We start from the raw sequence: 22,840 nt of genomic DNA on the forward strand, positions 1-22,840 counted from the left end.
CGTGACGCGACTTGCAGCGGACAGTATTGGCCGCGGCACATACGGCGCGTGGAGCGTCGCGTTACAACAACCACATGAAAAATTCACGAACAAACTTGGCATCACTTACACATTTCTCATGTGGTTGTTGTTTTCAACGCGCAACGCGTCGCACAACGGATCGTATGCACCGAGGGCTTATGTGCCGGGGCCATTATGGCAACAACCACATGAAAAAAATGACAGTGATGCCAAGTTTGTTCTTGAATTTTTCATGTGGTTGTTGTAACGCGCCGCACAACGTACCGTATGTGCCGGGGCCATTACTGTTCTACCTTAAGTATTGCATCATGGAGCAGAAAATAGTAAAGATACAAACCTTTTTCATTAATACACATATTTGGGGAATTCTGAGTGAATTCGGGGAAATCTGAGTGCAAAAAGTATTTTTTGATTTTTTTCGCTAAGGGTTCCAGAGATATCGCACCTTGAGAAAGTCGAATTCTGTAAAAATTATATGCAAAGAAATACTTAACTTCTTTAACATTGCTCCAAATCATGGTAGAACAAATACAAGGTAAAAGCTGTGTTCCTTTACTTACCTGAGGTTACCATTTTTCCCATTTGTTACCATTTTTAACCTGCAAAGCGTTCCTTAACCCCGAAAAGTGGCAAAACTGGAAGCAATTTTTAAGAGAGTGAGAGTGGAGAGAGAGCGAAAATGGCTTTCTCTTCTACCACAGGCTACCAGCAAAATTTCTGCAGGTAAAAAATGGCAGAACTGGTTTTTCGACTTTTGTTTGACGATTATTTCACAAATAGACGATAAACAGAAGAAAAAGTCGAAAGCTGACAAAACTAAATTAAAAACTGTGAAATAAAAGACGAAAATTGATTTTTTTGTGTTTCTTTTTGACATTGCTGCCAGATATACCATTTTTCCGTTCCTTTACTTTTCTGGTAAAAATGTTCATGAGAGAGCAATTTTGAGCAACTTTGACACTTTTCTCTTTTACCACCCTTACCATTAAAAAAGTAAAGGAACAAAGCTAAAGTTAATACTACAACAAATACAACTCGAACAACAACCACAAAGGAATTTGTTTTTGTTTGGAACGTTAGTGTCAAATATAAATGTAAACAAAATAAGGAAATGTCTATAAATTATTGGAATTTAAAAAACTAATAATTTTTCACATTTGATTGAATGTTTTGAAAAACATAAAGGAAAACTCGTTAGATTTTCAGTTTGAATGTTTCCATATCATTCCACTAAATGCACAATATCACGCAGGAAGTAGAATTCTTGCAAAAATGTTTGGGGTCGCTAGTAATTCACTTAAAAAAGAGAAGCTGTTTCAATCTTTTGTTTTTGAAAACAAGAAGCACATGTTTATTAGGAATATATTATTTTCAAGTTTAACAAAATACCACACATATTAACAAATATTGTACCGCCTCTATAAGTGGTGTTTTAGTGTGCGACATGTCGTTCGGAACTGGAGGAGGTTACATGTCAATGATATAAAGGAGTCTTTATGGGAAATTGTTTTTATTTCAGATGAATAATTTTTTTCTTCAAAAAATATATGTCCCTAATATACATCGAACATAGAAATAAATATATAAAATGTCGTATGGAATTTGACACTAACACTACAGCCCAGTTCAGTCAGCTGGGTATTGCTGCTACCTTTTCTTGTTCTACCATGGCTCCAAATAGAAAAAACTTTGTTTTGTATTTGCACAGTGGGCTTGTGAGTAATTTTCGCGATTTAATATTTCAAATCAATTTATATCAATGATTGTACTCTTTGATTTTCTTGAAATTTTTGTATTAAACTACGACATTTTCAAGGCGCGATATCTCTGGTACTTTAGTAAAAAAATCTGAAAATATATAGAAATGTTTTGCTGAGGAGGAGCAGCATCAACACGACAAAAAAATAAAGGAAATCAAAAACTACTTTTTGCAAAAGTGTCCGATTGCACTCACAAATCCCCGTTTATACTTTTGGCAACTGCCAAGGCACTGAATACAAAAATATTTCAAACAATAAAAAATATAGTAGGAATGGATTAAACATTGAAATACATATGTATTTGAAAACTAAAATCACACTACATTTATAAAATTAATTCGTGTGCTGCCGTGTGTAATCCCAGGCTAGATTTAATTTCCCTTTTTAAGTTTTCTTTGGTCTGGTGCAATGGGATTTGGTTCCGTCCTAAGTAGCTGTTGAATTTGTCCAATAATATGATGCAAATATGACGATTCTCTCATTTCACTCTTAAATTCAATGAGTGTTTTATAGAAAATTGGACGCAGTTGTGGCAATATACCATGATCCAGAGTGGGGAACATATGATGTAGGGTGTGTTCACCAAAACTGGTTACGACCAAAAATTGGGAATTTTTAATATCACCACGATCGATAATGGTATCCAGTTGATAAAGACCCCAGTCTGTGTCTTTGCGTAGGGCATCACCATCGTGAGATATATCGGGTGCATGGTGTGATGATGTATTCAAACCAATTAAACCGAATAAGAAACTGGATAGGACAATGATGCGGAACCATTGTATGAATATGCTTAGTGGTGATGATGCCTGGGAGACTAGCAGCATAAGTAGGGGTAAAGAGAATCCAATGATATCATGCCAAAATAATTCATTTTTGGAGAATATCGAACGAATAACTCTGTAAGGAAATAAAAGAAAAATGTAGTTGAAATAAATTGAATATTTTTTCTCATTCTTTATACCTTTGGGTAAAATGAACTGGGAATACGAATGCATAGAACATGGGTTGTATTATAACCGATACAACACGTCTGGCCTTTGAAGCTATATATTTATTTGGCACCCAACATAGGAAGGGCTCAAACAATGACATTTCCAAATCATGTAACGAATTTGTGTAGACATGATGCGACAGGGCATGTGAAATCCGCCACTCATTAAAGTTCATCATGGTCAAATTAAAGGTATACATTTGCCAATTATCACGTTGATGGAAATAATTATGGGCAGCAATGCATAGCCATGCCATGCAAAGAGCTGTGGCCACTTCAAATATGAGATTTGGCACTAGAGCCGATAAGATAGCAAAGCCCACTGTGCCGGCTAGAAGTAGCAAGTGATAGACCTGAAAGAATAAAAAATGGAAATAAAGAATTTATTAAAAACAACATGGGGAAAATTGTCAGGAAGTTAAGGGCATTAAAATAAGGAAAACGGGCTTATAGGGTGGAAGAAGGATATTTTAATATATTATCATGTATTTTAAGAGGATCAGTTGGTATTCTTTAGAGAATCATAGAGTAAATAGTCTATCGATAAGTGTCGTTGTAGGCTAGGACAGGAGAAAGTATCTAAAGGTGGCCAAAAAGGAGGTTTTAGGTATTTTTAGTCGTCCAAAGGGAAGTATTTATAAAGGATAAGGATAGAGTCTTTATAGGAACTGTTAATAGCAGACAAACGACAAAAAGCGAGTCTTCATAGACAACGACCAGGAGAAAAAACTTTAGAAAAATCAGTGTGAAGTCTTTATAGACGACCTGAGAGGAGACTTTATAGATGACCAGAGAGTGGTCTTTACAGACGACCAGATGTAAATCTTTTCAGACGACCAGTAGTGCGATTCTTTAACCCATTTTTTGAGTTACCGACAAATGTCGGTAAAATTAAAATACTTATAATTTCGGTAATTAACGATGTTTTACTGTAAGTTAGCGACGAATAAAAAGCAGTAGAAACGTTCCCTTGTGTGACGCGTTGCGCGTTGAAGACAACAACCACATGAAAAATGTGTAAGTGATGCCAAGTTTGTTCTTGAAGTTTTCATGTGAATCGCACTACAGGAGGGAGAGTTTATATACCATCAGAGCGAAAGGCCAGAACAGAATCAATCGTCGCTTGTTTTGCTTCCTTCCCAAATGTCAAATTTAAAAGGAATGCCAGAGCCTCCTAGAGGGGAACGCAGGCGGATTTGCAAAGAGGCTCTGACATTCCTTTATAATTTGACATTTGAGGAAGCAAGAAAAGCAAGCGACGATTGATTCTGTTCTGGCCTGAAGTCTTTATAGACGATGAGAGGCCTGGGTACATAAGCTGCATTGCCTGCTTACCTTGCTTGCTTCTGATAAAAGAATAAAAATTAAAAGGGCAACCTAGTTCGAAATTTGCTCGGCCCTCTTTATTCTTTTTATGTCAGAAATAAAGCAGGAAAGCAAGACAATCAGGCGAGGCAGCTTATGTACCCAGGCCTTTAGTTCTACCCATGGCGGAATAAGAAGGTGTTACATCGATAACAATACTCTGGCCATTTACCACACCAAACGTCAACATTTGTTCGCAAATTTTGACGTTTGGTCTGGTAAATGGTCCGATTATTGTTATCGATATAACACCTTATTATTCCACCATGGTTCTACCGATATCAAGAGTGCTGTCAACTTTTCACTCATAATTTTGCGTTTTTATTTTACCGATTTTTGTCGGTAATTCAAAAAATTAATTATAGAATCGCACTATTATTTCCTTTATAAAAGTTTTCATTTCAATTTTTTATAGAACATGAATTTAGGCCCAAAGGAGGTCTGTTTAGTTTTTTTAAACGACCAGAAGTTTGTCTTTACGGACGACCAGAAAGGAGTCTTTTTAGACGACCACAAAGAAGTCTTTGTAGACGACCAGAAAGAAGTTCTTTTGGACGGCCGGAAGGCGTTCTTTTTAGACGATCAGAAGGGAGTCTTTATAGACGACCAGAAGAAAGTCTTTTTAGATGACCAGAAGGACGTTTTTAGAGAATTAAAGCAAGTCCCTTTAGATGACCAGAAAGAAGTCTTTTTAGACGACCCTAAGGCAGCCTTAGAAGAAGTCTTTTTAGGCGGCCAGAAGGAAGACTTTATAGATGACCAGAGGGGAGTCTTTTTAGGCGACCAGAAGGTAGTCTTTTTAGATGACCAGAAAGACGTTTTTAGAGACTACAAGGAAGTCCTTTTAGATGACCAGAAGGAAGTCTTTTTAGAAGACCAGAAAGTAGTTTTTATAGACGACCCAAAAGGAGCCTTTATAGACGAGCACAAGGAAGTCTTTTAAGACGACCCGAAGGGAGCTTTTGTAGACGACTAGAAGTCTGTTTAGACGACCAGAAAGAAGCCTTTTTAGACGACCAGAAGGTAGACTTTAGAGACGATCAGAAGGAAGTCTTTATAGACTACCATAATGGAGTCTTTATAGACGAGCAGAAGGAAATCTTTAGAGACCACCAAAAGAAAGGCATTATAGACTACGAGAAAGAAGTCTCTATAACCGAACCTATGAGAGTCTTTATTAATGATCAGAAGGGATTATTTTTAATGTACCAGAGGGAAATCTTTATAGGCGACTTTATAGTTGACAAGTCATTATAGACGAGTCTTCATGGATGACCAGAAGTTAGTTCTTAAAGACTACAAGAAGCGTGTCTTTATAGAAGGGAGTTCTTATATACTACAAGAAGAGAGTCTTCATGGATGACCAGAAATCTTTTTTTAGACGACCAGATGGTAGTCTTTTTTGACGACCACAAAGTCTTTTTAGGCGATCACAAGGGTTCTTTTTGGATTGCCAGAAGGAAGTCTTTTTAGAGAGCAAGAAGGAAGTCTTTATGGGAACCAGAAGGAAGTCTCTCTCAACGAACCTAAGGGAGTCTTTAAGTACGACCAGGAGGGAGTCTTTATTGATGATCAGAAGCGATTATTTTTAAGGTACAGGGTACAGTCTTTATAGATGACAAGTCATTATAGATGACCAGAAGTTAGTTCTTATAGACGACAAGAAGCGGATCTTTATAGAAGGGAGTTCATATATACGGGAAAAAGAAGAGTCGTTATTTACGACCAGAAGGGAGTATTTATAGACTGTCAGAATGGAGTTCTTATAGGTGATAAGAAATCAGTCTTTATAGACGACCACAAATGGTGTCTTCATAGATTCTATATGGATGTATAAAATAGAGTCCTTATAGACGAGCACAAGAATGTCTTTCTGGTCGATCTGAAGAGTTTCGTGTCGTTGACCTAAGCTGAATCTTTATAGACCACCTGAGCAAGCTTTATAAAAAAACATGTATCGAATTTATATAAGGGACTCTTTATAGACGCTCGCTTACCAGAAGAAAATAATATTAACAGGAAACTAAAATTATTTTCATTTTATTTCTTTAACTACCGCTGGAGCATCTCACTCGGTTTGGAGCTACGTATCTAATTTGATCCCCGGTTTATCCGATAGATTTCATTTCGGCTTCTATGGAACATCTTCAGGTTTTACTAGGTCTTCCAACCTTTCTTCTTGGTTAAACGCATTCCAACGCAACGCTTGCTCTGCGAAGCAAATGACCAATACACTGTCATTTTCGCTTCCGCATTTGAGAGCCTACATCCATCTGATTATCTCGGTGTAAGAGCTCTGTATTCGTTACAGATTATCTCGTGGCAAAAAAATATGAAAATTAAGACTTTCGTAATGCCGTTGGTAACTTTCCACGTCGTACACCCATACGTCAGGATCTATTAAGCTTCCAAGATAGAAGAATTGGTCTACTGAGGCAACTGAATTTAGGTATTTCAATATTACAATTCTATAAAAGAGAGCCTATATTCTTGTAGGAGGGAGAGCATATTCTTGCTCTGAGACACAATTTGCATTGCAAACAACAATTAAACAGTTGTTTACCAGTAATCAGTTGTTTCGTAAATGCAGAAACTGTCGTCTGTCAGGGTAAAATTAAATGCAGATCTTAATGCAAATTAACGAAATTAATAATTTTCCTTTAAAAGTTTCTTTTATAAACCAAGCATTTTGCGTCATTGTAACTCTCCTGTATGAGGCTTATAAGCTTGGGCGGAATACCTCTTTGGTGCAATGAATTCCAATTGTAGCCACGATGAATGCTATCGAAAGTCTTTTCAAAATCAATGAAGAGTAGATGTACATAGCTCAGAATTATATTCGAAATTTTGCTAAATAATTGAACAGATTGTATTTATAATATGATCAGCATATGAGCACCCACTTCGGAAACCAAACAAAATGATTTATTTAGAGGGTTCTTTATATGCAACCATTACTAGGCGTTTACACAAGACATACTATATGCAAATTCAACTCTGATTTACTAAGTCCCAATTTACATAAGGCAAGTTTACTTGCGTCAAGTCTCTGTTTGTAGGAGAGACACGTAAGGGGAATGGAAATGGGAAAAATTGCTCGTGCCGGCAATTTTCAGGCAATTCCTTTTACATATATTTTACGTATTTGACATTATTTTCATTGTTTTGAAAACAAAACTTGTCGGAACAGAATTGCCTTTTATAAGTCCATATTTAAATTAGGCAATTTTCCTTGCGGCAATTGTCAGTTTGATGGAGAGAGAGGTGAGGCATATGGTAACCCTTTGCCTCTCAACACCCTCTCTCGCCTACAAACTGACAATTGCCGCAAGGAAAATGCGTAATGTAAATATAAACTAAACGCAAGAGGCAAGTTTAAAAGAGAACGAAAAAATTGCCGCAAGGAAAATGGCTAAATGTAAATTGGGACTAATGCTTGGTTTACATTTACGAAATCTACTCGATTTAAACTGCCAATTCCATTGCTTAAACGTCAAATGAAATCCAATGAATTTCATATGAGTTTTCATTTGACGTATACGCAAAGGAATTGACAGTTGAAATCGAGTGGGTTTCGTAAATGTAAACCAAGCATAAAACATACATATATTTTTCGGCTGTCTCCTAGCTATCCATCATTTTTTCACAGACAGTGGGGTTAATTTTTAAAAATTTTTGACATTTTTGTTAAAAAGAAGTGAGATGATAATTGAAATGTGTAGAAAACAAAAAAAGAACAAAAACTAAATATGCGAACGGAAAGCAAAAATAAATCGACATTTTCATTCATAATTTTACAACAGTTTTTGCTGTTGTCTGGACAACTACGTCACAAATGCAAGTTTTGGGTTTTTGACAATCAATACATGTACTCAACTGCCCTGGCATGTGTAAATGCAGGGTTAGAGGATACCAATCGTCTAACAAATGGTAGTCTAACCCTCTGTTTTTGTAACTATTTTTCGATCGTTCGTCTATATTCGTAATAATTTGAGCATCCATAGCTCAGCCCCTAGACGATATACAGACCTAATTCTTCGTAGGCGTGTTCCATATATATTGTAGAATTCCTCATTCAAAAATCAGAGTTCTACATTTGCCCTAAGGCGAGTAAATCGATCTACAAAATTTGACAATTCGTGTGAGAACGATAAATATTTTTACAAAAACTGAGGGTAAATAGGCTTTTCGAGCAACGTAGTTTTTTTTTTAATAACGACGAGAAGGCAGGCTGTTGGTGGCAGCCTTTAAATATGATCACAAGAGTACTTCCATCAAAATTATGTACTTACATCTGTCCTATTCTTTGGTGATTTATCCAATTTATCCAGCTCGGCGGCAACACGTCGCTTCAGTGTACGATAGAAACCATTTTCATGTAATGTCAAAGTATAATTCCTTGGCTGTGTGGCTTTGCGGACGAAATATTTCTTTAATATAGCCTCAGGTACACCTTTAATGTGATGAGTCTCAAACTGTTCCGTTATGTCGGTACCCTTTGTTTGTTCCAACCAAAATGAACCACCAGGATGTAGTTTTATGAATTTTGAAAAATCATACAGATTATCGTAAATACGCCAAAGACCTTCGGCTCCATCATCTTCTCGTTTGCCCGCCAACCAGCTATACATGTAAATATTTCAAAGTATATTATTTTGTAGAAGTTTTGTGCAATGCATTAAACAAGTACTAACGTTCGATTGGTGACAAAAGGTTTACTCCGATAGGTAGGAGGTTTCAGTGATATTGTGGAATTTTTCCACGTTTCTTTGGTAACCGACATGTTTTTTCAATATTTTCTTCTATTTCTTTTTCCTTAAACTTTCGGTAAAGAAAAAAGCAATAAGAATTATTTAGTGTAATAAACTGCCCTGCCGCTTGCTTGTATTTTCGAAAACTGCCACGCAAAACTGTTGGTTGGTGGTAGAATATCATGAATTTGATAATAGGTCATAAAACAGGACGATTAGCTTTAATCACAACCACAACAAGCTGGCCGATATGATTGCCCCAACATTCCGCTCCGTGTTTGTTTATTTTTTTTTGCTATGTTCCAGAACCTGAAAGAATCTACTATTTTGCATTTTTTATCAAATATTCAAATTTCAAAATTAGTAAACTCTTTTGCGGAGATTGAACAGAGTTTATTTTTGAGTGTGTAGAAAGACCCCAAGAGGTTTGCATAAAGAGCGTTGCTGCCACCGTACTGCTGGACAGAGAACAGAGAGAAGCTATCGCAAACATTCCAAAATAAAGTATAAAGATCAAAGTGTAAAGATAATATATAAAAATAAAGAGTGAGATGGAGTGAGCAACACTGTGGTTTTGGCGGTCTTTGTAGAGAAGCATACGGTCCGTTGTGAGTCGCGTCACGCGTTAAAAACAACAACCATATGAAAAAAGTACAAGTGATGCCAAGTTTGTTCTTGAAGCCTTGAAGGCCTCTGCACTTACGGCGCGTTGAGCGTCGGATTGTAACTTCAAGAACAAACTTGGCATCACTTACACATTTTTCATATGGTTGTTGTTTTCAACGTGCAACGCGTCACACAACTGATGATATGTGCCGCGGCCTTAAGATAGTTCACGTAAACAAGCATAAACGAGTCTGTGTGGACGAAAAGAAGGGAGACTTTATGACGATCAGAAGTAATTATTTCCCAGCAAAATGTTCGATGCCAAGGATGCTATTGAAACATGGGTGCAAGTGATCTGGCATGTCATCTTTTTAGCATTTTCACTCATGAATTTTATATGAGCGTGACCACCATAAGATGACACTCATTTTCGGATATTAAGATCGGATCCTAAGCATGTCATTTTGACCAATGCTTTGAAATGTAATTTTCACCAACCCTTTGGCATGGCATTTTCATGTCTTGTTTGGAAAATGGAAAATTCTGTATTGAAATATGATTTTCATGACAAACCGAACTCTTTATTAATTCAAACTAATTCATGAAAAAACTAGAACTAATTTATCAGCATAAAGTTTACACCCAAAATTTCAATTTAATCACCACCGCTGCACTGCAACAGAGTTTACTTCGTCCACTCTCAGCCACGGATTTTGTTTCATCTTACAGAAGCTTTTCTATTATCTTCTCATCACCAGTAGTGGTATTCTGTAACTCATTTTTGCTGTTACCGACAAAAATCGGTAAAATTAAATCGCAAAATTATGACTAAAAACATAAAGAAAAGTTGGCATCACTGTTTTTGTCGGTAGAGGGTAGCGACTACTTTTTATTCATCGTTAACTTACCGAAAAATTTCGTTAATTATCGAAATTATAAGCATTTATAACAATCTAGTGTTGATTGTTCAGCAAAACACAAGTGAGGATTGATGTTGACTGCCGGAGGAGCACTTTGTCTCATTGTGATCTTATCTGATAGCTACATAACGTGTTAGAATGGAGATCACCCCTTGTGATCTTATCTGATGGTTATGTAACGCGTTAGATTGTAGATCACAAACTGAGCGATTTTATTGAATTTTGTTCTAGCCTAAGTACTAATCGTGAGAAGAAATAGTAGGGTGTTAATAGTTTACAGTTGCATAAAATGGTATATCGAAAGTAGTAATTAATGGGTTGTTTTACAAGAGTAGTAGAATAAATTATTTACATAGTTGCATTCTGTCAGTTAACTTTAAAATACAATGAATCAATCACAATGGGAAATTGGAATATTTACAAACTCACAATGACAAAGGTACAAAACTATGAAAATTGTTACTATTGAAATGTAGAGGGCATGAAAGTGTAATTATTGAAATATGGATTGCTTCAGTCTCCCCCTCTGATGCTGAAAGCGTCCCGATGAAGCATCAGAAATTACGGATTGTTGAACTTCTATTGTAACCTGCATCAGGATTCTTGCTTCTGCTTAGGATGGACTGGATCAGGAACATTCGTTGTTGAAACTGCTATTGTGCCAATAAGATGTAGTAATTGCATGAAGATGGCGTTGAAGACTTTCTGCGGAACCTCCCCCTGGAGTAAAGGTGACTAACTAACGGTAGAGGTGGATGTATTTTGCCTCCCCCTGGAGTAAAACTGCATCGTACACGTACATTGTTGGTTATTCATCAACCTTCTTTTTCTCAACATGGTTCGCGGTTCATTTTGCAGGAGTAAAGATGAATAACTGACATCAGAGGTGGATGTATGTTTACCTCACCCTGGAGTAAAACTCATACATCGTACACGCACATAGTTGTTGATTCATCAATCTTCTTTTCCAACAGGCATTTTCTTCTTGTGGGTCATCTTTGGATACGAATGCGGCAACTGATCGCTCCAAGAATTACGCTGTGCTATTGAATTTGTTGTTGTTGTCCTCGGCTATTACTCACAGATTATGGTTGGTGTGGTCGCGATACATGGCCACGAGTTGGGCGCCATTATAACAATCTGGTTTAGATTGTACAGGAAAACACACAAGTGAGGATTGATGTTGACTGCCGGAGGAGCACTTTGTCTCCTTGTGATCTTATCTGATGGTTACCATAACGTGTTAGAATGGAGACCACTCCTTGTGATCTTATCTGATGGTTATGTAACGCTTTAGAATGTAGATCACAAACTGAGCGATTTTATTGAATTTTGTTCTAGCCTAAGTACTAATCGTGAGAAGAAATAGTAGGGTGTTAATAGTTTACAGTTGCATAAAATGGTATATCGAAAGTAGTAATTAATGGGTTGTTTTACAAGAGTAGTAGAATAAATTATTTACATAGTTGCATTCTGTCAGTTAACTTTAAAATACAATGAATCAATCACAATGGGAAATTGGAATATTTACAAACTCACAATGACAAAGGTACAAAACTATGAAAATTGTTACTATTGAAATGTAGAGGGCATGAAAGTGTAATTATTGAAATATGGATTGCTTCACATTTTAATTTTACCGACAATTATCGATAACAGCAAAAAAGAGTCACAGAATCCCACTACTGTTCAGATTTCGACATGGACTCCAACAGCACTCCTTTAAGAATTTCTAGTTCGTGAACTTACATTTAATTTGTAATTTTGTAATTTAAAGCCTGTACCTCATTAACTGCGTGTTGCGTGTGCGTTCAAAAATACAAAAACAAAATACATGTATTTCAAATTGAAAACAAAAACAAATACATGTATTTTGTTTTTGTTTTTTTGAACGCACACGCAGTTGATTAGGTAAAGGCTTTATAACAACAATTTTGGAAATGAATACTCTTTTGTTTTGATGTCGCTACATGTAGGGATGTACAAATCGACTTGTTTGTTTATAGTGATCTGTACAAATGATTCAAATGCTGATGAAAAGATCGGATCTTTCACGACTTCCTTTGCATGCTAATGAAAAGATCGGATCTTTCACGACTTGCTTTTAACCAATGCGAAATATGCCATGAAGTCACGTCATCGCATAGAACCCCTTCCTTCAAAGGGGTTGTGGACGATAAATGGCGAGTCTTTATAGGCTACCAGTAGCCAGTGTTTATAAATGCCCAGAGGGGAGTAGTCTTTTCGATGACCTAAAGTGAATATTTATAGAGCAAGATTTACTTACCTGGCCCATTACAGAACATTTGTTATATTAGCCAAACTAAGAAAAGATCTCCAATTCTATTTATTTGTTGCTTCGCTCTCTGCAATACCGCACCTTTATATAACTGACTCTTTATAGGCGATCGGAAGAGTGTATTTTTAGGAAATTACGTTTTTATAGATTGTTGGCGGGGAGTCTTTATATGGTACCTGAATATGTTTGTAAGTTCGATTTTCTTCTTATTCTGACTCTGGGGTTATCTCCAGTTATAGGAATGTAACAGCTTCGATTGGTTGTAGCCACAAATCTACTGGAGTTAGTTGAAAAGGTGCAGTGTGTCATATGGGCCTGTGCGCCGCATACTGATCAGATGCTCTCAGAAGACCGCATTCACACCGCATATGTAGCTGTTAATGACATCTGTGACTGCATCTGTGTGAATGTTATTTAAACCTGCTTGAGAGGCTTGGTGATCTAGACGATCTCTCTTGTAACGCTAGACCTCTCTTTCTAGATCATAAAGATCCCTCCTGATATGAATGGGTGAGGGGGTCTTACCCACCATATGGTGATTATGTAGCACCCGACCAAGTACTGCAACGAAAGCATGCCATTGTGTTGCGGTACTGCAAAAAGCGTTGTCTCCATATTTAAATGGCCTACTTAAGACGTGTAGTAGGCATCCCGTTGCAGTTGTTAGGGCGGCATTCTGACAGGTTTAAATATTATTCCATCGCGTTGCACTTATATTCGTAGTAGTCGTTGGATTTCTGCTACCATCGACCGTGACATTCAACTTAGTGCTCACCTCTACAGTCCATATTGTGAACAGAGTGGCCGTCGATTTAGTGGCGGATATTTACATATACCTCGCGTGGAGAAATGTTAGTAAGATTGTTAAATACGAGTTCAACCTATCAAAAAAGGAAATCAGGGAAGGTACATGACGCCAAAATTGTACAATCATCCGCAAATGTTGCGCATACGTGATCTTAATGCCATCTGGAGGGGGTGAAGATATCAACCTACCATGAGGAATTCTCTGTTTCACTCTACAGGGCTTGGACTTCTTGTCCCTGAAATCCACGTTCGACTGACGTCCACACAAATAACTGATTATCCAACGTTTCAAACTTTGCCGGAGCGTTGTCTGCCCAATGTTCTCGAACAGCGTGGAGTGCTCGACAGTATCAAAGACTTTTGATAAGTCGAACGCCACCATCAGGCGTGCAACGCTGTTGTTATACTGTGTTGCTTAGGAAACACATGCTGATGATCGGCAATTGGATAGCTACAGCGGCGATAAACCTTTCCTAGCATCCTAGCATAGCTTAAGCAGTGGAACCACCCTATCCATTTTCCAGACTTTGGGAACAATGTGGTTGCATGCAGCAACATAGTCCCTGTCGTCCCCTTCACATGGACGAGTCCAGAGCAACTCCTGAGATGCACCCAATCCCGGCATCTCACCGAAGTTTAAGTGTGGTGTATGCGAATGTGACATACCGAGCACATCCATGGTGGTCCTGGGGTTTACTTCGTACCGTCACGGACCAAAAGAATCCGGAGCAGACATTCCGCGAAATGTTGCTCCCAACACAGGTGGCAGCCGCTGGTCTGAACACAGGTATTGTGTGGTTCCATGCCAATCCGGTATCGAAGAACCTGCCGCCGACTGGTAGTCTTTATCAGTGACCAGAATGCTGCTAAAATACATATATGTATCTAAGTTGATTCCGATAGATCTCATTATTTAAAGACGACAAGAAGGGAGACTTTATAAATGACCAGGAGGGAGCCTTTAATGAAGAGGGGGTCAGAAGGAACACTCTGGACCTCTTTTAAGAAGGGAGACTTAAAAGAGGACCAGATACATTTTGACATTTACGAACAGTTAGATCTGTATGGAGGTTGTCATGTTTGTTAATGAAATGACATATTGGATGGTGTACAGGTTCGTACAAGCTCATCAGCAATCTCATTAACGTAATGGCACAGTGTCTCGGTCTCGAACAGAAAGTGATTCCATTCTGTAACCTTAGTAGCAGATCTGTACACATGTTCGAATTTGGTTCAACAATTATTCATTCATCATCCTGCCTATGTGCAGAGGCCTTAAAAATCAAGCTGAAAAAAAATCAACCGTTTGATTAAAGTTGTGCGTCATTTCTGGTAAAAGAATAAAGAAAAATTCAAACCTGGCTGCACTTTGTATTTTATTCTTCTGCCAGAAATGACACATAGCTTTACTCAAACGTTGGATGTGTTTTCGGTTTTAAACGGACTGGGACCGTTGAGCATCGCGATACAACAACCACATGAAAACTTTATACATACGGTCCGTTGTGTGACGCGTTGAAAACAAAAATCACATGAAAAATTTGTAAGTGATGCCAAGTTTGCTCTTGAAGCGACGGACCGTATTTGCCACGGCCTTTAAGGCCTCGTGACAATCGGTCCTTTGTGAGTCGCGTCACGCGTTAAAAACAACAAACATATCACAAAAGTGTAAGTGATGCCAAGTTTTTATCTTTGAAGTTTTCATATGTAATGCTTGGTTTACATTTACGAAATCCACTCAATTTCAACTGCCAATTACTTTGCGTATACCACAAATGAAAACTCATCTGAAGTCCATTGAATTTCATTTGACATTTAATGGGTACTTTACACGATGTTTTTTTACATATGAGTTGTCACTTTGCATATACATTTTGTATGGGAGAAGTGACAACTCATATGTAAAAAACATATCGTGTAAAGTACCCATAAGCAATGTAATTTACAGTTGAAATCGAGTGGATTTCGTAAATGTAAACCAAGCATAACTCGACACTCAACGGACCGTATGTACTGAGTCCGTTATGTGCAAAAAACATTAGGTCCATTCGTTTTTTACTCGTTAAAAACAACAACCAAATGAATAAAGTGTAAGTGATGCCAAGTTTTTTCTTGAAGTTTTCATTTGGTTTTTGCATGGCAAAATAATACAGGCACAGCGACAAAAACAGCTGATCTTCATACTAGTTGTCAAAATGCATTATTGTGAATAAAATCACATACAAAATGTAAACATGCAATTCACAGTAATGCATTATTCTGAGCAAATTTGACGTTTTGCATGATTTGATGTAACACCTTCTTATACCACCATGCGTTGTTGTAATGCGCACTCAACAACACTTTATCAAAGTGCAATTAAAACAAATATTCTATATTAACAAATTATATTTTTTCCATGATCACAATGACTTTGTATAAAAATAAACTAAAACTACTTTATAAAAAAATAAAAAAAAAAAAATAACAATAACAATACATTTATTGCTCTGTTCCAGAACCTGCAAGAAGTTACTATTTTTTTTACTACGATAACATTTTTTCCTTTATGTTATCGGAAAAAATAGTAAAAATTAGTAGATTCTTGCAGTTCTGGAACAAACCATATGTAAGTATATCAAATTAAATTTCTTTTACTTTTTAAGTTTTCTTTGGTCTGGTGCAATGGGATTTGCTTCGGTCCTGAGAAGCTGCTGATTTTGACCAATAATATGATCCAAAAATGTTATTTCTCTCAATTCACTCTTGAATTCGATGAGAGTTTTCAAAAAGACGGGATACAGTTGTGGCAATAGACCATGATCCAGGGTGGGGAATAAATGATGAAGGGTGTGTTCACCAAAATGGGTGACACACATAAATTGGGAATTTTTAATATCACCACGATCGATAATGGTGTCCAGTTGATAGAGTCCCCAGTCCATATCTTTGCGTAAGGCATCACCATCGTGAGATATTTCGGGTGTATGATGTGATGCATTCAAACCGATTAAACCGAATATAAAACTTGATATGGCTATGATGCGGAACCATTGTACAAATACGCTTAGCGGTGATGCCTGGGAGACTAGTAACATAAGAAGGGGTAGGGAGAATCCAATGATATCATGCCAAAATAATTCATTTTTGGAGAATATTGAACGAACAGCTCTGCAAGGAGAAAAGAAAAAGATAATATATTGTTGAGATAAATTGAATTGTCTTATTTCTTTTGGCATACCTTTGGACAAAATGAAATGGGAATATGGCTGCATAGAACACCGGTTGTATTATAACCGATACAACACGTCTGGCCTTTGAGGCAATATGTTTATTGGGCACCCAACATAGAAAGGGTTCAAACAATGACATTTCCAAATCATGTAAAGAATTTGTATAGACATGATGCGACAGGGCATGTGAAATCCGCCATTCATTAAAGTTCATCAAGGTCAAATTAAAGGTATACATTTGCCAATTATCACGTTGATGGAAGTAATTATGGGCAACAATACTTAGCCATGCCAAGACAAGAGCTGCTGCCACTTCAAAAATAAGATTTGGCATTAGCGCCGATAAGATAGTAAAACCCACTGTGGCAGCTAGAAGTATTAAATGATAGACCTGAAAGAAATGAAACGGAAAATCAATAATTATTTAAAAACAACCCAGGGAAAATAGTCAGGAAACTAAAGGTATTAAAAGACCGAAACATAGGCATTATGGGAAGATGGAAATTTTAATATCTTATCTTGTATTTTAAGAGGATCAGTTGGTAATCTTAAGACTAGAAGCTTATATTTTTAGACGCCCAACGGAGGGTATTTATGGATGATAAGGATAGAGGCTTTGTAGGAAGCCTTAATACACGACAAGAAGCGATTCTTTATAAACGACAAAAATCAAGTCTCTATAGACGATCAGAAGAAAGTCTTAATATACGATCAGGAGGAAGTCCTTATGTACGACCAAAAGGTCGGTCTTTATTGATTATCAGAAGATAGTGTTTTAAATGTACCAGACCAGAGTCTTTATAGATTACGAGTCATAATAGACGACAACAAGTGAGTCATTATAGACGACCAAAATAAAGAAGAAAAAAAGAAGGAAGTCCTTATGGACGACCAAAACGGAGTATTTATATACGACCAGAAGAAAGTCTTCATAGAAGTTCAGAAGAAAGACTTTATAGAAGACAAGAAGAGAGTTTTTGTAGACGACCAGAAGAAAAAACGTAATTGAATGAAAAGTTTAAAATTAATGTTGACAGCACTGTTGCAATCTGTAGAACTTTATGGGCCATTATTATATGTGTTCTTTTACTATCTGATGAATTTGAAAACGCAAAATAAACCAATTTGGAGGCATTAAAATTATAATTTTTACATTGAAAGTTAATGCCAATGAGCTCCTCCTTGAAATTCAATCATCACTTTTAACTTAAAGTTAAGCGGAACGCTCAAAATCTGTTCGGTAAATATAACAAAAGAAGACTTGTAATAATAGGGGTATGACTACTTTTTATAGGCCGCAAACTTACCGAATAATAGGCCATTTAGATATGGCATCATTAGCCGGATTTAACACATTATCAGGTTTTATTTGCTAATTCCAGCAAAAATCTACCAGATTTCCCATACAAAAATAAATCCTCGTATTGAGTGGATTTGTTTTAAATCCGGCATAAATCCTCGTATACAACTCTGTTTTTGCAACATGTTGCTAGAAAATACAAAAAGTTGCAAGCTAGCACAAGAAACAAGGTAGATGCATCGGCTAATTGCGACAATAAAAATAATTAAAAATAGCGGAAAAATTAAATTTTCTTTGATATACAAAGTTGGTTGATTAAACAATATAATATTTACGATGTGTAAACGATACAATAATTTTTAATTTGCTCTTATTTAGCATTAGTAGCATAATGTGCTAAAATTTTCAATATTAAACAATAAATTTGTAATTTGCCGTATGTTTTTTGAGACGAATTCAATTTACAACAACTTTTTTTGACGTTTCAAATTCGATCAGACGGGCAGATGCATCGACCTTGGTAATTATGCTATTAAAAAAATCAGCTGACTGCCATTTAAATCCTCCAAAGGTATATCTAAATGCAATCAGATTTGTACTGGATTTATTAAATCCAGTTGAGAATTTATGGCTAGTCTAAATGAACTATAATATCGTTAAGTGACGAAATTATTAGCATTTTAATATTACCGATTTTTGTCGGTAACTCAAAACATGAGTTAGAGAATCACACTTCAGAGAGGTATAGTGCTGACTGAGCAGATTGATAGCTACCAGAATTAGCTGAGTGTGTCACAGCTCGCTAGACATAACCATTGTGTCATCTGTAGTGCGATTCTCTAACTCATTTTTTGAGTTACCGACAAATGTCGGTAAAATTAAAACGCAAAATTATGAATGAAAAATTCAAATAAAAGTTGACAACACTCTTTCTATCGGTAGAACTTTACGACTATTTTTTATTCGTCGCTAACTTACCGAAAAACATCGTTAATTATCGAAATTATGAGCATTTTAATTTTACCGATTTTTGTCGGTAACTCAAAAAATGAGTTAGAGAATCGCACTACTGGTCTGACAAATGACGTCAACTGGCAAGCTGTCGCTTCTCTTGGATCAGAACATCTCCCCATAACTGTCTCCATTAGCAAACTGAAACAAATGGATGTGCAGAGTGTCGAGTATCTCACTAAAGTTTTCAACCGATCGCTCCCGAAACCTGGAAAATGAAGACAGGAAACCAGACCGATTTCGCTTTTGTCGCCCGAAGCAAAGACCCTTTACTACGCGTTTACACCAGACAGTTTGTCTTCAAATACAACCCTGATTTACTAACACATACATACATTTGTCGTTTGTCTCCCACACAGACAGTAAGTCCCAATTTACATTAGGCGAGTTTACTTGCGGCAATTGTCATTTTGTAGGAGAGAGAGGTGAGGCATATGGTAACCCTTTGCCTCTCAGCACCCTCTCTCACCTACAAACTGACAATTGCCGCAAGTAAACTCGCCTAATGTAAATTGGGACTAAGGAAGACAAATTTTTGGCATTTTTGTAAAAATAAGTGAGATAATAATTGAAATGTGTTGAAAACAAAAGAACATGAACAAAAACAAAATATGTGAATGGAAAACAAAAAGATGTCGATGATTTTCATTCAAAATTTTACAACTGTTTTTGCAGTTGTCGGGACGCCTACACAGGAAAGTTGTGGGATTTTGACAATCAATACATGAAGTCAACTGTCCTGTCATTTGTAAACGCAGGGTTAGGCTTTAGTCCTCCCCATCGTCAGAAATTGCAGCGTTAGTCTTAATACAGAGGTATTTCGACATTAATGAATTTATGTGCGTGACTGTTTTAAGTCATTGGCTCTGTTTGAAAATATACAAATGTCAAAGGCTAAATATTTTAAAAATGTTCCATATATTCGCCACTGTATAGCTTTCCGGTGAAAAGGGCTTGTGTGCTCTCGATAACGAGCACGAATTAAATAGCCGAGAGTATGCAGACAAATGTCTTACTCCACACACAAGGAAAGCTTAATAGAGTTCTTCTTTATGTAAAACATAGTTTTGGTGCCATTGTAACTCTTCTTTATGAGGTTTAATAGTCTAAATACGCTTTAAAAGCAAGTATTTATAGATGAACTGTCAAGAGCCTTTATAGGCGACAATAACGTAGTTTTTCAATGACGATGATCACAAAAATTGCCATGATCACAAGTGTAATTAATAAGTAAAATCCCTTTATTCTTCATTCTTTAGCAGAATCCAATCAAATATCTCTGTTGCTCTAATATTCGCCTTTAAGCTTTGTTTACATTAGAGCTTTTTGTAGTGTTTACCTCTTTCATGAGGATTTGTGACAACCCATATATATGTAAACGTACTATTAAATTACTTAATACATATTCTTACACTTGTCTTATCCTTTGGCGTCTTATCCAATTTTTTCAGCTCTTCGGCAACCCGCTTCTTCAGCGTACGATAGAAACCATTTTCATGTAATGTCAAAGTATAATTCCTCGGCTGAGTGGCTTTACGTACAAAATACTTCTGTAATATCGCCTGAGGCACACCCCTAATGTGATGACTTTCAAACGATTCTGTAATGTCGGTTCCCTTAGTTTGTTCCAACCAAAATGAACCACCAGGATGTATTCTTATGAAATCTGTAAAATCATACAGATTATCGTAAATACGCCAAAGACCTTCGGCTCCATCATCTTTTCGTTTGCCCGCTAACCAGCTATAATGTAAATGTTACAAAGTTTCTGGTTAATTATTTCAGTGGAAAGTTTTAAATTGCAATTAAAAAAATACTAACCTTTGATTGGTGACCAAAGGTTTATTCCGATAGGTAGGTGGTTTAAATGATATTGTGGATTTTTTCCATGTTTCTTTTTCCAGTAGTTTGGTAACAGACATGTTTTTAAATGTGGTCTTATATTTAATTTTTTCTTAATCTCTCACTAAGAAAAATAATGCATTTATTTTGTGTTATTTTTGGCGCTTATATTTTCGCAAACTGCCACCCAAAACTATTGGTGGTAGAATGAATATCTTGAACTTGATAATTTTTAGGTCATAAAACAAGACGCGATTAGCTGCTTTAATCACCACAATAATCTGGCCGTTACGAATGTCTTAACATTCCGCTCCGTGTTTGTTTCTTCTTTGTTTACACAACGGATACTGATTGAGTGAGAGCTTGTTGTTGAGCGGCTAAGACCCCAAGAGGTCTGGCATAAACAGCGTTGCAGCCATCGCCCTGTTGGCCAGAGCACTGAGAGAAGCTATCGCAAACATTCCAAATAAAGTATAAAGATAATGAGTGAGATGGCAGAGCGACACACAGTGGTTTTGGCGAACTTCTCTACTCAAAGTCGCGGTGGGTTAACAAGTTAAACAATATTGAAAGTAAAGGCCTGGGTACATAAGTAATCTGGCATTCTTACTTAAGTCATTTCCGATAAATTAATTAAGAACGGTCGATTCAATTTCGAACTAGGTTGCCCTTTGTCTTTTAGTCTTTTACCAGAAATAACGTAAATAAGAAAGCTAGTCGCTTAAAGTTTAACGTATAGTTATATGACGCAATGGAATTGATATTTTAAATCCAGTGGATTTGTTGAATCTTCTCATTTCTCTTTTGTTGAACAAGTTTGCTATCGAACAGCATTTTGTAAAAGTTTGTTCAAATTTGTACAAACTTTTGGGTTTTGAACAGATCTATAATCATGGTCCACACTAGAGTGATTTCATTGAAAAAATTCATGAAATTATGCGTTCTTAGATCGAGTGTGGACTGGGACAAAGCAAACATAATCTTAGTCCCGGTCCACACTACAGTGATTTCAATGAAATAATTTCATGAAAGTAGGCGTTCTTAGATCGAATTCCTCATTACAACAATTTCATAAAATTACTTTAGTATGGAACTCGATCTAAAAATGCATAATTTCATCAACCGGGACCGGGACTAAGATTATTTTTACTTTGTCCCAGGCCACACTCGAGTTATTTTAATGACATAATTTCATGAAACTAGGCGTTCTTAGGGTGACGTAGGGGATGGAAGATACCAAGGAACGGTCCTGACCGGTTTTAACATGGCAAAGCCCAGGATTTATCTTGGTCCCTCTTTCATCTCAAGTGGACACTGACCTCCCCGTGGTGTCATCTGGGGAACTGCCTTTAACACCCGTTAAAGGTAGTGAGCTAATATGTGCCGCGCGTTCACCCATAAGAACGTTAAAAACTTGGGTTTGGGCGTCGGGTTAGTAACCCTCCCCTAGAAAAAAACAGCCTACTATGAAAAAACGAAAGAAAAGAAAAACAAACCCCTCTAAAGTTGACGAACCCCGCAAAGGGACCATGATCTGCGAATCTGCACCTGGAATGTTCGCACTCTTTATAGAGAAGGTGCAATCTTCGCATTGGCAGACGTACTTGAAAAGTACAAGGCCGATATTACTGCCATACAGGAAATACGATGGATTGGGAAAGGCGTCACAACAACACCTAAAGGTGACGCACTGTATTATAGCTGCCATGACGTAAAGCATGAGTTTGGTTGCGGATTCGTAGTTAGTCGGAGACTAAAACATCTGGTATCCAGCTTCATCCCAGTGAATGAGAGACTTGCTGCAATTCGAATAAAAGCTAAATTCTTCAACATCAGCTTTATTTGTGCTCATGCTCCCACTGAAGAAAAGGACGAACAGACCAAAGATATATTTTACGAGCGCTTAGAAGAAACATATGACCGTTGCCCTGCCCATGACATTAAAATCATTC

At 36.9% G+C, this 22,840-nt stretch overlaps 1 protein-coding gene across 4 annotated transcripts; it reads right to left on the reverse strand.

The window, feature by feature from the left end:
* Window positions 1–1,946: 1,946 nt before the first annotated feature.
* Window positions 1,947–21,338, reverse strand: LOC141392742 (cytochrome b5-related protein-like). Of its 4 annotated transcripts, XM_073965624.1 has the most exons (5): window positions 21,161–21,332; window positions 20,868–21,012; window positions 20,459–20,789; window positions 16,744–17,126; window positions 15,897–16,673 (listed from the first exon to the last, which is right to left on the reverse strand). In XM_073965624.1, the coding sequence occupies exons 2-5, from the start codon at window positions 20,966–20,968 to the stop codon at window positions 16,157–16,159; spliced, it is 1,332 nt and encodes a 443-aa protein (XP_073821725.1). In that variant the 5' UTR covers window positions 20,969–21,012; window positions 21,161–21,332; the 3' UTR covers window positions 15,897–16,156. The 4 variants fall into 4 exon arrangements, with proteins under 4 accessions (XP_073821723.1, XP_073821726.1, XP_073821725.1 ...); XM_073965622.1 differs by lacking the exons at window positions 15,897–16,673; window positions 16,744–17,126; window positions 20,459–20,789; window positions 21,161–21,332 and adding exons at window positions 1,947–2,681; window positions 2,746–3,128; window positions 8,433–8,763 and having other exon boundaries at window positions 20,868–21,117; XM_073965625.1 differs by lacking the exons at window positions 15,897–16,673; window positions 16,744–17,126; window positions 20,459–20,789; window positions 20,868–21,012; window positions 21,161–21,332 and adding exons at window positions 1,947–2,681; window positions 2,746–3,128; window positions 8,433–8,763; window positions 8,835–9,052.
* Between the last annotated feature and the right edge of the window lie 1,502 nt (window positions 21,339–22,840).

The sequence above is a fragment of the Musca autumnalis genome, unplaced genomic scaffold, assembly GCF_047663935.1.
Source record: "Musca autumnalis isolate F117 unplaced genomic scaffold, ASM4766393v1 scaffold_2, whole genome shotgun sequence".
NCBI classification, from domain to species: Eukaryota; Metazoa; Arthropoda; class Insecta; order Diptera; family Muscidae; genus Musca; species Musca autumnalis.

Excerpts from the sequence above, each read along its gene's own strand:
- LOC141392742 (XM_073965622.1), bottom strand. The coding sequence starts at position 20,968 with ATGTCTGTTACCAAACTACTGGAAAAAGAAACATGGAAAAAATCCACA. Across the intron at positions 8,764-20,867 it reads CCTTTGGTCACCAATCAAAG|CTGGTTGGCGGGCAAACGAG; the intron begins GTTAGTATTTTT and ends TTACATGTATAG. Across the intron at positions 2,682-2,745 it reads CCAGTTCATTTTACCCAAAG|AGTTATTCGTTCGATATTCT; the intron begins GTATAAAGAATG and ends ATTTCCTTACAG.